At 34.1% G+C, this 12,613-nt stretch overlaps 1 protein-coding gene across 2 annotated transcripts in view; it reads right to left on the reverse strand.

Annotated features, from left to right (window-relative positions):
* NUP153 (nucleoporin 153) overlaps positions 1 to 12,613 on the reverse strand; it is a 36,682-nt gene that overhangs the window by 19,877 nt on the left and 4,192 nt on the right. For both annotated transcript variants that reach the window (XM_058175740.1, XM_058175739.1), the window contains exons 2-12: positions 10,240 to 10,453; positions 8,207 to 8,455; positions 7,600 to 7,739; positions 7,391 to 7,519; positions 6,388 to 6,504; positions 6,233 to 6,277; positions 6,095 to 6,148; positions 4,692 to 4,838; positions 3,926 to 3,978; positions 2,626 to 2,749; positions 2,190 to 2,327 (exon numbers count right to left, since the gene is read on the reverse strand). In XM_058175740.1, the coding sequence (XP_058031723.1) occupies positions 2,190 to 2,327; positions 2,626 to 2,749; positions 3,926 to 3,978; positions 4,692 to 4,838; positions 6,095 to 6,148; positions 6,233 to 6,277; positions 6,388 to 6,504; positions 7,391 to 7,519; positions 7,600 to 7,739; positions 8,207 to 8,455; positions 10,240 to 10,453 (1,410 nt within the window). The remainder of the gene's footprint in view (positions 1 to 2,189; positions 2,328 to 2,625; positions 2,750 to 3,925; positions 3,979 to 4,691; positions 4,839 to 6,094; positions 6,149 to 6,232; positions 6,278 to 6,387; positions 6,505 to 7,390; positions 7,520 to 7,599; positions 7,740 to 8,206; positions 8,456 to 10,239; positions 10,454 to 12,613) is intronic.

Genomic DNA, 12,613 nt, shown 5'->3' on the forward strand with positions numbered 1-12,613 from the left:
ATCAGTATAAAAGACACCTGTCCACAACCTCAAACAGTCACACTCCAAACTCCACTATGGTGAAGACCAAAGAGCTGTCGAAGGACACCAGAAACAAAATTGTAGACCTGCACCAGGCTGGGAAGACTGAATCTGCAATAGGCAAGCAGCTTGGTGTGAAGAAATCAACTGTGGGAGGAATAATTAGAAAATGGAAGACATACAAGACCACTGATAATCTCCCTCGATCTGGGGCTCTATGCAAGATCTCACCCCGTGGGGTCAAAATGATCACAAGAACGGTGAGCAAATATCCCAGAACCACACGGGGGAACCTAGTGAATGACCTGCAGAGAGCTGGGACCAACGTAACAAAGGCTACCATCAGTAACACACTACACCGCCAGGGACTCAGATCCTGCAGTGCCAGACGTGTCCCCCTGCTTAAGCCAGTACATGTCTGGGCCCGTCTGAAGTTTGCTAGAGAGCATTTGGATGATCCAGAAGAGGATTGGGAGAATGTCATATGGTCAGATGAAACCAAAGTAGAACTGTTTGGTAGAAACTCAACTCATCATGTTTGGAGGAGAGAGAATGCTGAGTTGCATCCAAAGAACACCATACCTACTGTGAAGCATGGGAGTGGCAACATCATGCTGTGGGGCTGTTTCTCTGCAAAGGGACCAGGACGACTGATCCGTGTAAAGGAAAAAATGAATGGGGCCATGTATCGTGAGATTTTGAGTGCAAACCTCCTTCCATCAGCAAGGGCATTGAAGATGAAATGTGGCTGGGTCTTTCAGCATGACAATGATCCTAAACACACTGCCCGGGCAACGAAGGAGTGGCTCCATAAGAAGCATTTCAAGGTCCTGGAGTGGCCTAGCCAGTCACCAGATCTCAACACCACAAAAAACCTTTGGAGGGAGTTGAAAGTCTGTGTTGCCCAGCGACAGCCCCAAAACATCACTGCTCTTGAGGAGATCTGCATGGAGGAATGGGCCAACATACCAGCAACAGTATGTGAAAACTTTGTGAAGACGTACAGAAAACGTTTGACCTCTGCCATTGCCAACAAAGGATATATAACAAAGTATTGAGATGAACTTTTGATATTGACCAAATTTTCCACCATAATTTGCAAATAAATTCGTTACAAATCAGACAATGTGATTTTCTGGATGTGTTTTCTCATGTTGTCTCTCCTAGTTGAGGTATACCTATGAGGACAATTACAGGCCTCTCTCATCTTTTTCAGTGGGAGAACTTGCACAACTGGTGGCTGACTAAACACTTTTTTGCCCCACTGTATCTACCTCATACGTTATATAATATATACAGACACTTTTGTTAAACTCCTTGAATTAAAGCTGAAAGTCCTCACTTCACTCACATCTTGAATGTTTCATTTCAAATTCAATGTGTTGATGTACAGAGGCCAAATGACAACAAAATTACCATTCTGGCCAATATATATGAATATTATAAAGTAATCTATTATTTATTGAAATACTGACATAACTTTATTACTGTCATGAACTTAAAATCAAAATATAGGTAGTCCTCAACTTACGACCACAATTGAGCCCAAAATTTATTTTGCTAAGTGAGACATTTGTTAAGTGAGTTTTGCCCCATTTTATGACTTTTCTTGCCACATATGTTAAGTGAATCACTGTTGTTAAATTAGTAACATAGTTGTTAAGTGAATCTGATTTTCCCATTGATTTTGCTTGTCAGGTCACAAAAGAGATCACACTGCAACCATCATAAATGTGAGTCAGTTGTCATGCATCTGAATGTAAATCATGTGACCATGGGGATGCTGCAATGGTTGTGTGAAAAATAAGTCCACTTTTTCACTGAAGTTATAACTTTGAACAGTCACTAAGCGAACAGTTGTAAGTCGAGGACTATATATACATCACATACAAGTAGTCTATTTACTCTAGAACTAGGAAATCTGTTGTTTTCCTTTTGTTTGGGAACACAAGAGGCTCCAGCAACCAAAGCCAGTGTTCATAAATTATGGAATGGACATTTTTGCAGTGCACCAGTTACTTGCATTAATCTATACTGTTTATTATGGAAATATAAATCAGCTAGTCAAAGAAAATGTGAAATGACAAAACTCCAAAGCTTGATGAAGGTACAAATAAAATTAAGGTAGAAAGGATAGGCAGAAAATAACTACTTTATACACAATTTACCTTGTTAGTCACTGTTTTGGCAGCACTGGGAGTTAAGGATGAACCAGAAGAACTAGCCAGAGGGCCAAAGCTGAATTTTGGCAGTGATGATGTACTAATGGGCAGAGAAATTTCTGGTAGTGCTGGTATATCCATCTCCTAAAATTGAAAAGTCAAGTTGTTATTTTTCAAATTCCACAAAAATCTATATTTTAAGGTCGGGTTTGCTTATTTCTAAAGAAAAATTAAAGCAATTTAGCAAAGAATTGGAAAAAAAATGTTAATCTAAATGACGAAATAATTCAAATATTTAAAAAATATCTAAAAAGAATATATACATGACAGAAAATTTAAAAGAATAAAAGGTCTTACATGGGCCCATAATCTATGGAAAATTTAATATTTCACATAGCTTCTCCACTAAAAAAGTATATTGCAAAATAATGAATATTTTTACCTCATCTTGTGTGGATTTTGGTACATAGTGTATACCTCTTTCCTTTCTCATTTTGCCTCCACCACTTCCTATTGCAGGTGGTAATCCATTGGCTGTAGAAGTTGTGAATGTGGGGCTTGTGACACTATTGAGACAGAATCAATAGATGTTGCAAATATTTTCATGCACACTGCAACAGTTGGTATACCCTATAAATAACAAACGTAACTGTTTCTATTCCAGTTAAAAGTTAATAAAAAGTGTAAAATCCTCATGGTTTTATTTTCCACTGCCATCATTTTTTTTAAGGACAATCACCAAAAGACAGGGGCATCTTGTCTTGGATGGCAAAGTTTACAGAACTAATTTTTAGAAATTTTTAAAAAGTTATCTATAAAATTCCCTTTCATGTTTTTGACTACAAGGCATAAAACGTTAGCTTCTTAACAGAAAACAAGCAAGCAAGCAGGCAATAAATAGTGAGTCCTACATTCCTTTGAAACATGCAACTTCACTATTTCCTCTCTTCTACCTAAAGATTCAGAGGACCTTTGTGAAGGAGATTGGAACAGTTCCTTCCAGTTTCAAGATAGTTCTGTTACTTTCACCAGTGTTTTACAGGCCGATCTTATGCATTTCCAATTCAGTGTCTGTAATTAATAGCTCTTTTTCTTTTGCAATATCCAACAATGTGAGCAAAAACTAATTTCATGTAATCGATTTTCTCTTGCTCTCATCCATTGTCTTCTACACATCTTTGCCCAGAAAAATTTAATGAGGGAACCGCCTGAATGTTACAGCTGTTTCCTGTTGGTCAGTTGTGGCAGAGAAAATCAACTAAAACTAGAAACATTGTAACAGATTTAGTCCTCCCCCAATGTGTATTAGGTCTTCTGAGAAGTTTTTCAGAAGACACATGGGCCTGAAGGCGAGTAAGGAAACTAGCAAACAAGTTGGAACATTACTAGAGGTAAATGGTGTTTTATAATTACAGATAGCTCTAGACTTAGAACTGTAATTGAACCCAAAATTGTGATCGTAGCTTGTTCTGGTTGTTAAATGGGTCACGTTGTGACGAAGCTAATTGCTGAGTGACAAAGTGTGATCATGTGACTGTGGGGATATTGACTGAAACCTTGAATCTGGGTTGTAAGTAGCCCTGGAGAGATATGTTGTAACTCTGAACAATTGCTAAGAGACTGGTCATAACTTGAGGACTTTTAGGTTGGTAATATATTCAATTTCTTGCTTTGAAGAATGAAAAACATAAGAAAATATTATTCGTAATAGGTCCTTCAGAACCACAGTGAACTTTACATACCTTTTTGATTGATCACTTTGCAATTCCATTGTGAGCCTTTGCTCCTGCCCTGCCTGTAGAGAAATATTATGCTTAAAATTTTAGTCCATTTGTTTTCTGATTTATTGTTTTATAAAAAATGAAAATTGCATTAATAAATGAAAAACACAAATTTTGTTTACTCAAACATTTCTCAAATTCCCTTTTTTTGTTTATATGTGTTTCTTCAATAATACTTCCTTACTGCCTCCTGGTGTCCAGAATAATTCAAATAGTTCTCCTTTAGGCAGTAACATTAATCCATTTCCAAAAAACCTTGCCAAGAAAAAAACTACAACATCGACTTAAAGGCACCAAAACAAAAACAAAAGCAAAAATTATTTAACAATAATTTTTGTTAAATAATTATTATTAATTATTAATCATTATTAATTATTATTAATTATTAATAATTATTTAACAATAATTAATTCCACTAGTACACTAGCCAACATAGTTTTCAACAAAGAAACCAGATTCCCACTATTTATACTAATAACAACAACAAAACTTTAATCCATTTTGGTCACAAATCATCTCTCAAAAGACTTAAATAAGCAAGGTTGCCATTTCTATTTTGTCAGTCTCCAAAAGTTTTAACTATATGTGGCAAACTACTGGCAAAGCAATATTTAATAGACTTTTCCAAGAATGCTAATTCAAATTAAATCAGGGCATAAAATACTGGAGAGGAATGGAGTGTGTATAACAGTTAAATGTATGGTTAGATGCTTTGACATATACTTACTTTATGGTTGATCTCTAGCCTCTGTCGTACCCGGCTTGATTCAGCAGTAGATACGAGAGAAGGTTTAAAAAACTGTGAATGAGTCATTGACCGTGAAACAGGCTTGGGTGTCACAAGCTTCTGAACTGGTGGATAATGAGTTTCAACCTTTAAAATAAGAAATATTCACTAAACCAAAAGCAACCAGAAGAAAGCTAATTCATCACTACACATGTGAAAGCTTTTGCTGCAGTTTGTATATATTTAAAATAATTTTGAAATACTTAAAAAAATCCTTATGTCTATTATCAACCACCTCGAGACTCAGAAATAAGGAGTTTATAAAATGATAAAATACCTAGTTTGCAAAATCTAAAATTATATCTTTAATTCATTTGCATATTTATTTCAGACATTAGAAATGTACTCAAAGAAATAGATTAGTGCACCGAACCTAAACATTTTAATACTTAGAAAACCCAATTAAACTTAATAAGATTTACTCTAAAACAATGTGCTAGATTAATATAAAAGATTGATTAAATTTAAATATGATGCATAGAGTTATTTAGCCATCTGAGCTAGCCATTTCAGCCAATTTTATTAATAAATTATATCAATTTAGTTTTATACAAGAAATTATGGACAGTAGACAGCACATTTGCTTTGGCAACAAACCATTAACATACTGGTTCTGGCCAACAATTACTACTGCCAACGATTTATTATACTATGAATAGACAATTCCTTCTTTTTCCATTTAATGACAGGTGGCTGCATCTATCTGACATGTGCCAAAAGGAAAACAGCATCGGTTATCTATCTGACATCTCTTTCAGTTGTCAGTTAGCAAGGAATTAATGTTTCAACACAAAAATCTACAACCCAGAACTGAAAATAAAATTGTATTTGTTTATACAAGGCCAATGCAGCAAACAAATTGGAAAATTACAAAGTAGAAGATGAAATTTACTATACCACATATGTTAATCTAAAACCTAAATTTCAAACATGAACAAAAGGCAGTCTAATGTTGTTTGAGGAATAGAGTATTTGTGAGAATGCCGGAGTTTTCTGAGGGGCTTTTCCCTCTCTGGACCATATTGATCCGATTGTTCCAATTTTCCAGAACGGTCACTGATTCATGATGTTGGAGTGTGGTTGGTATCAAAAGAATTTTATATTTTCAGAAAATTGCTCGAGCATTATTTGAATGGCTGAATCAGTATAGTCCAAAGATACACATGGAAAACATCAGTGTTCCCTGGAGTTTTCATGCCAATTCAGAACATTCTTCTCCTTCCTAATTTTCACTGGAGCCCTATAAATCCTCTGTCAGATTCCGCATAACAGTTCCACATCAAAGAATTAAATAAATTCTGCACTGCTTAAAAATAATGGTAAGATTTTGTAAATTAACTCACTCTTTTCCTTGATGAATGGAAATTGGTAACATTCAGCATACTGTTTTCCAAAGGCTGAAATATAAAACACAAAAATTAAGTCTTGGGTTTTGAAACTAAGTTTGTCAGGAAATTTCAAAAGTTTGAAAATTAACTTACAGATGACAATGAAGTAGCAACTGAAGAGGGAATTCTTTTAGCATCCTGTTGAATAAGCATGACACTGTTAAATTGCAGGTATAGACACATTTATCAAATGCACATAGATAGTATTGTGTTAGACTGGAAATAACTTTTAAAAGAGAGTAATTTACTGCTAATGGACTTGATAACTTCTCCAGAGACTGCAAGATGCGCCTTGCAGTGGAACTTGTCACTCCATAGGATTGTGCGCTTGCTTGCTTGGCTTTCATTTGCCGTCTTATTGGTGTCTGAAAAATCAACACAATCAACATCATGATCCTTATTTTTAATTTTCCTATTATATCACACACAGTTATGGTCAGACTGTCTCCTGAATTTTTACAAGTTTGAGAAAAAGAATAATTATGTTCAGTATGGTATAACATAAGGAAAGAGAAACCTCTGGCATCTTGGCATAGTGAAAAAATATCAAGACCTATGGAGTGACGGAATGATGAGAGGGAAAGGAAGGGAAGGGAGGGAGGGAGGAAGGAGGAAGGATCTGGCACTGAAAAGAGAAGCATCAAAATAGGCAGTTACAGTAGTAACTTTCTACTTCACACAATTCTTGCTTTGCCACCATGTGGTAACATGATATTTTAAGGAGAAAAAGGCAACAACCACTGTAGCACTTTCCTTTTAGCTGACTCACTGTGGGGAGGAGACGTAGGATCATATTCCATAACCTTCTGCTGATTCTAGAATAACACTTTCAGTAAGATTGCTGAGAAGTATAGAATAAGTATCACTATGGGATGCTATTGTAACAAACCATAATTTGTAGCTTTCACTTTTGTTTTTACTAGGTTTAAACTGAAACATGTTTAACATTGGTAGGAAAACAATGAAGTTAGAAAACTTTTACTGACATTAAAGAAAATGAATCTTTGAATCTTGGCCAGAAGAGAGGAAAATGATGGGAATACATGAGCCTGAAGTTTATGCAATTAATACCAAATCATGATCCAAACAATCCAAAACTAATATATATCATGCTCCCAATGCTGAATTGTCATCGGAAATATTACATTTCTTAAATACATGTTAAGACAAGAATATGCAGAATTGGTACACAAAACATAGAAATTATTTCCTAACCCTTATGACTTCCTGAAATCACCAGCATTTATTTACCTGATATGGAGTAATTCGTAATTTAGACTGCCTTGTTGTTGCAGCTGCACCACCATATGTAGTTTTGCCAGGATAAAATGGAGAATTTCCTAGCTGACTTGCCTTAAGAAATGATGCATTACCAAGTGACTGGAAATACAGAAAGATATTTAATTAGGAAGCTAGAAACACAAGTAATAGGGCTAAAGCAGCTATTATGCAGTACTTACAGGAGAGAGTGCTCCAAAGGCAGATAGATTGAATCCAGGTTTTTTAGAACTATTTGCTAAATGTTGAGGAAGGGAAACAGGTCTTTCACTCTCTGCAGACCACAAAGGTGGCACTGAAGCATTTTTTGAAACGGTTATGTCTAAAAATATACATATAACTGCATCAATATCTTATTATAAAATGCATCTTAAAACAAATATAGTATAGAGAAAACTTTAACCTTGCCCTCTTGTTTCCTTTTTTATTTTAGATTATAATTATTATATTAAAAACATGAGGGTCTGGCACATTGTAAAAATAAAGCCTCTACCACTATTTTAATTTTCAAAAATGCTTCTGGAACCAGAGATATTATTAAAAAATAAACACAGTGCTTGACTGAATCTCAGCACTTTATTTTGAAGGTAGAAAAAGGTAAGCTAGGATAGTTGCTAGATATGAGTAAAAAGGGTTTTCCTGAGGTGCATATGCTGTTTTCCCATTTTTAATTAAGTAAAACAAAGAGCAAAAGAAAAAAACACCACATTTATATATACACACACAAAACACTATAGGTCCCAGATAATTTTTCAGTGTTAATTTAAAAAATGTGGTCAAGTTAGTTACCTTTATCAGATGCCCTTGAAGAGAAGCCACTTGTAGTTGAGATGTTATCGTCTTCATGCTGCGAGGTAGAATCTTTCATTTCTTTTCCAAGTGAAAGTCGAGAATTATTAACTGGAAATGCAGTTGATGTGGATGGTTGAGAGAATGGTGATGGGGAATCCAAAATGTTGCAGTTAATGTGACTCCGATGAAGAGAGGGACGTGTTAAAATATCTGTGAAATTTAAACTAGATCTACTTGTTGATGGCTCTAAAGAGAAAGAAAGAAAAATCACACAACTATCTGAAGTAGCAAGTATGTGTAGAAAAAGATTAATGACAATTTCATATCAGTAGCCAATCTTCTGTAAAAGTGATGTAGAGGGGGGAAAAGGAAAACCCAAGAAAATTTTAAATTATTTATAAAGGATACTAAATAATAAACATTGCCTACTTCATACTATACTTCAATTTTTCCATTCCTCTCTGGCTCCAAAAATTGAGGAAAGGAAATTTTATGAGAATAGCTATTATATTTGTGCCAAGAACTATACTATTATAACAAAACTATTGCATATATAAAGAAAAAATAAAGATTCTTTTTCAACACCACCCTGCACCATACAATTTAAATAATTTTAAAAGACTAATACGCAATATAAGCTATTCTAAATGCCCAGTAGGTTGTACATTCAATTAAGTTATTGAGTGATTAGATTTTTAAAAATATGAGTAATTCTAAACTTGCCTTTTCTCTTATATAAGCATTTAAAGCAGCTTACTAGCATTGCAATACAAATTATATAACATTTTTAAATTTTATTTATCGTATTTATATAGCTGCCCATCCCACATGAAAGTAAGTGACTCAGGGTATACTACAGTATATCATTATAATAGACACACAGACAAGACAAACAAATACATACAATCAGTCATAATTATAAAATAACTATAAAAAAGGCACACAAAACAGGAAGGGATATTAACCACAGAAAAATCACCCAGGTTCTACAAGACCAGATAACATCTAGGTTTTGAGGGACTTGCAGAATGCTGAGAGGAATGGAGCTGACCTTATTTTGGCTGTGGGAAGCTGGACTAAAGCTGCCTTGTCTAATGACAATTGGGACTGTAGGGATTGTTACATTTTACGAACACATTGCTTAACAACAAAAATTCTGGTTCTAGTTGTTGTTGTTGAGAACGCCTAATTTTCTCTTTCCAGTAATCTTAAGGTATATTAAAACATCCAAAGATATAATGGAAATAGGAAGGTCCATTATGCCTCATGTTGAAGCAAAGGACTATCAGATCCGACAACTGTTTAAATGAAAAATAGTTGAAATAGGCAATGATAAACAATTGTTGTTGCTTTTAAAATTTACATTCAAACCATTTATTTAACTGGAAGAGTAGAATAACAAGAAATAAAATTTCCAATTCAGTTCGGAATACAGATACCTTTTTGTATAAAAGGAAGATGAGCTAATTTCTTCTGTCACCTATCAACTTCAATTTTCTAGTAAGCTATTTTTTAAGTTTAGAGGACATTGTGTGTGCAGACTTCTGATAATGGCAATTAATGATTCTATTGGCAAGTATTGATATAGGAGTACATTTCTATTTAAAACTCAAGTCAACTAACGTATAGGCCAAATTTCTTTGTTCACTTCTTGGCATATAATGAATTGGGCACTTAAAATCTACCAAATAATTATTTTGATTAAATAATGAATACAAAAATGTACAAGTCAAGAAAAGATCTAAGCGGTCTTACTATCGTCTTCTGTTGCTTAATAAAATGGTCATAAAAAGTAGTTTATGGTAATGATTAAATTAAATTAAATTAGATCTGCCATTGAATTTAATCTGATCATCTTGGAAGGAATTTGTTAGAGTATAAAAATGCTAGCAATTATATAAAAAAGCATTCCATAATATAAGCCTGAAAATTTAGCAAAATCTTTATCATAATTCATAACGTTTAGAGAAAATTTGCAATGTTATTATTGATTATCCTTATTAATTAATTAATAAAATTAACAAACCCACCTCCTAAAGTAATTCTGGTTGGCTCAGGAGTGATTCGACCATCTATCTCAAGAGCATTTTCAGTGATATCATCTGCAAAGGCAGGATGGTAGTTTATATCCCCTTCCAGATTTCTTTGCTCATTTGGAGATGTCTCTTCATTTTGCGTAAAGTATCTTTGAAGCCAAGTTGGAACAATGTTTTTTATGGATTCCTTCACAATAGTCATAATTCCCTTAATTAATAAAGAAAACACAGTTGTAAATTGGAAGCTTTATTACAAAGTTCAGTCAACTAAACTACAAAAGTTCCTTTAGTTAACAGCTATTTGTAGTAGTGCCAAGAAATCTGAGGCAGCAAATCCAAAATTATTTCCTAAACATCTTTAGAAGTCTGTTATATTTTTTATCCAAATAATGTTTCAAATTCTGCCATATCTATAAAGATTTTTTAACAGAGAACATAGAAATACAGAACAATTCCTCATCATAATTATTATATTTATATTTGACCCTTCTTTCGGGAACTTAAGTTACCATATATAGCATTCCTTTTTATTTTACCTCCCAACTCTATGAGGTAGCATGACTGGTATAAATGCACCAGGTAACTTCCATGGTTCACTAAACATAAGTCTCCCTATTCCTAGTCTAATGCCTAACCCATACACTGTTAGATACATATTGTTATGTCTTCCTACTCTTTAACAAAAGTTAAAAAGCCATTTGTTTCCCCTCATTCTTAAGAATTGGGAAGAATAATAGTAGGATAACTTCAAACTCAATGATATTTTTATGGATTGTCTTTCTTCCTCTCTGTAATAGTATGGGGTGGGTAGATTTTTGCTTCTGCTTTTAATATGCCAAACGAAAAAACCTTGGAACTCTTTTGGGTTCAAGTTTGTGATAGGAGTTGAGATTCCTTTTGGGGATTCCATTTAGCCAGCACAATTTCAAAACTTATTTCCCACAGCCCTCCTCAGTATCTTGAAACCATGGCAATCTGCCTATATTTGAAAAAGACATAATACATGATCAAGAATGAGTCTGTGATTTACAGCAGAAACATGTTGAAATATTTTGCTGGCCATTATAGTAGATTGTGAAAAATGAATGCTGCATTTCTTAGTACACTACTGAATTTATGAATTTATTTAGTTCATGTAGATTTTAAATAATATTGCCCCCCCCCCACATAAAAAGCTATTTCATGACAAAAAGCCATTTTTGTTCACTGAAAAAATAAAACACACATCTTTATTTAAGTAACTGCTCTAAATGAAACTTTAAAAACATCAGAATATTTCTATATTTCTTTCCCTGACTTTATATGGGTAGGATACTTGTTTATCTGGTTTTGACTTATCTCTCAAGGAAAGCCTGCTTGATATCCCAGCTAATATCTCTTTTAGTAGCAAATGAAAATGTTTTTGTTTAAACAGTACATTTTGTTAATTAAAAACTTATCTAAGTTAACAGTTAATATATATTTAGCAGCTAATAACAATTAAAACCAAAGTGACCTTCGCATGATATTAAATATTAAAAGAGAAAGTGGGCCTCCACAGACAGGGAGTTACAGGTTCTCTCGCCTGTGTCCCCATTAATGGCATCTCAGATATTGACAGAATGAAATGGAGAGCATTTCAATTTAAGCATATTAAGAAGATGGTCCTCAAGGTATTTTATTCCTATTTATGGCTTTAGATGCATTAATTTTAGGAACTAACCAATCACATGCATATGTTGTCCAAAATCATCTCTAATAAAAATATTAAATTGAAAAACCTTTTGAAATAAGCATTTTACTGATCAGCGCAAATATAGCCTAAATAAGGTTCTTATGAGAAAGAGACAATGGCCAACCCACTCCTAAGAAGCACTCTCTTAACCCAGATGATTATAACAATTACTGCCCAGAAACAAATCACCACTTTTGGGTAATATGTTTGAGATGATGTTGTTTGTACAGTTATAGATTCTTTTTTAAAAAACATCAATCTTTTATAGTCTGGCTTTAGGCTTGGTTGATGGCCAGAATCAGTCATAGAACCCTCAGAGATGATCTTTTGTGGGAGAAAGAAAAAAGGAATACGGCCCTATTGATTCATGAAGTACATCTGATACCATCATTCTTTGCAGATTATCTGGAGGAAAGCAGTTTATCTTCAAGGGCAAGATTTAGAACAGATGATTTTAGTTGTGCTTGTAGATGAATTGTGGCAGAGCTAGGTTACAAATGATGATCACATGACCACTGTCAGGAATACATGCCAGTTGCTAAGCATCCAAATTTTGATCACATGACTATGGGGATGTTGCAATGGTTGCAAGTGTGAAAGGTCACTTTTTTCAGTGCTGTTGTAACTTTGAAGAGTTACTAAGCAAATGGTTGT

This window comes from Ahaetulla prasina, chromosome 3 (genome assembly GCF_028640845.1).
Source record: "Ahaetulla prasina isolate Xishuangbanna chromosome 3, ASM2864084v1, whole genome shotgun sequence".
NCBI classification, from domain to species: Eukaryota; Metazoa; Chordata; class Lepidosauria; order Squamata; family Colubridae; genus Ahaetulla; species Ahaetulla prasina.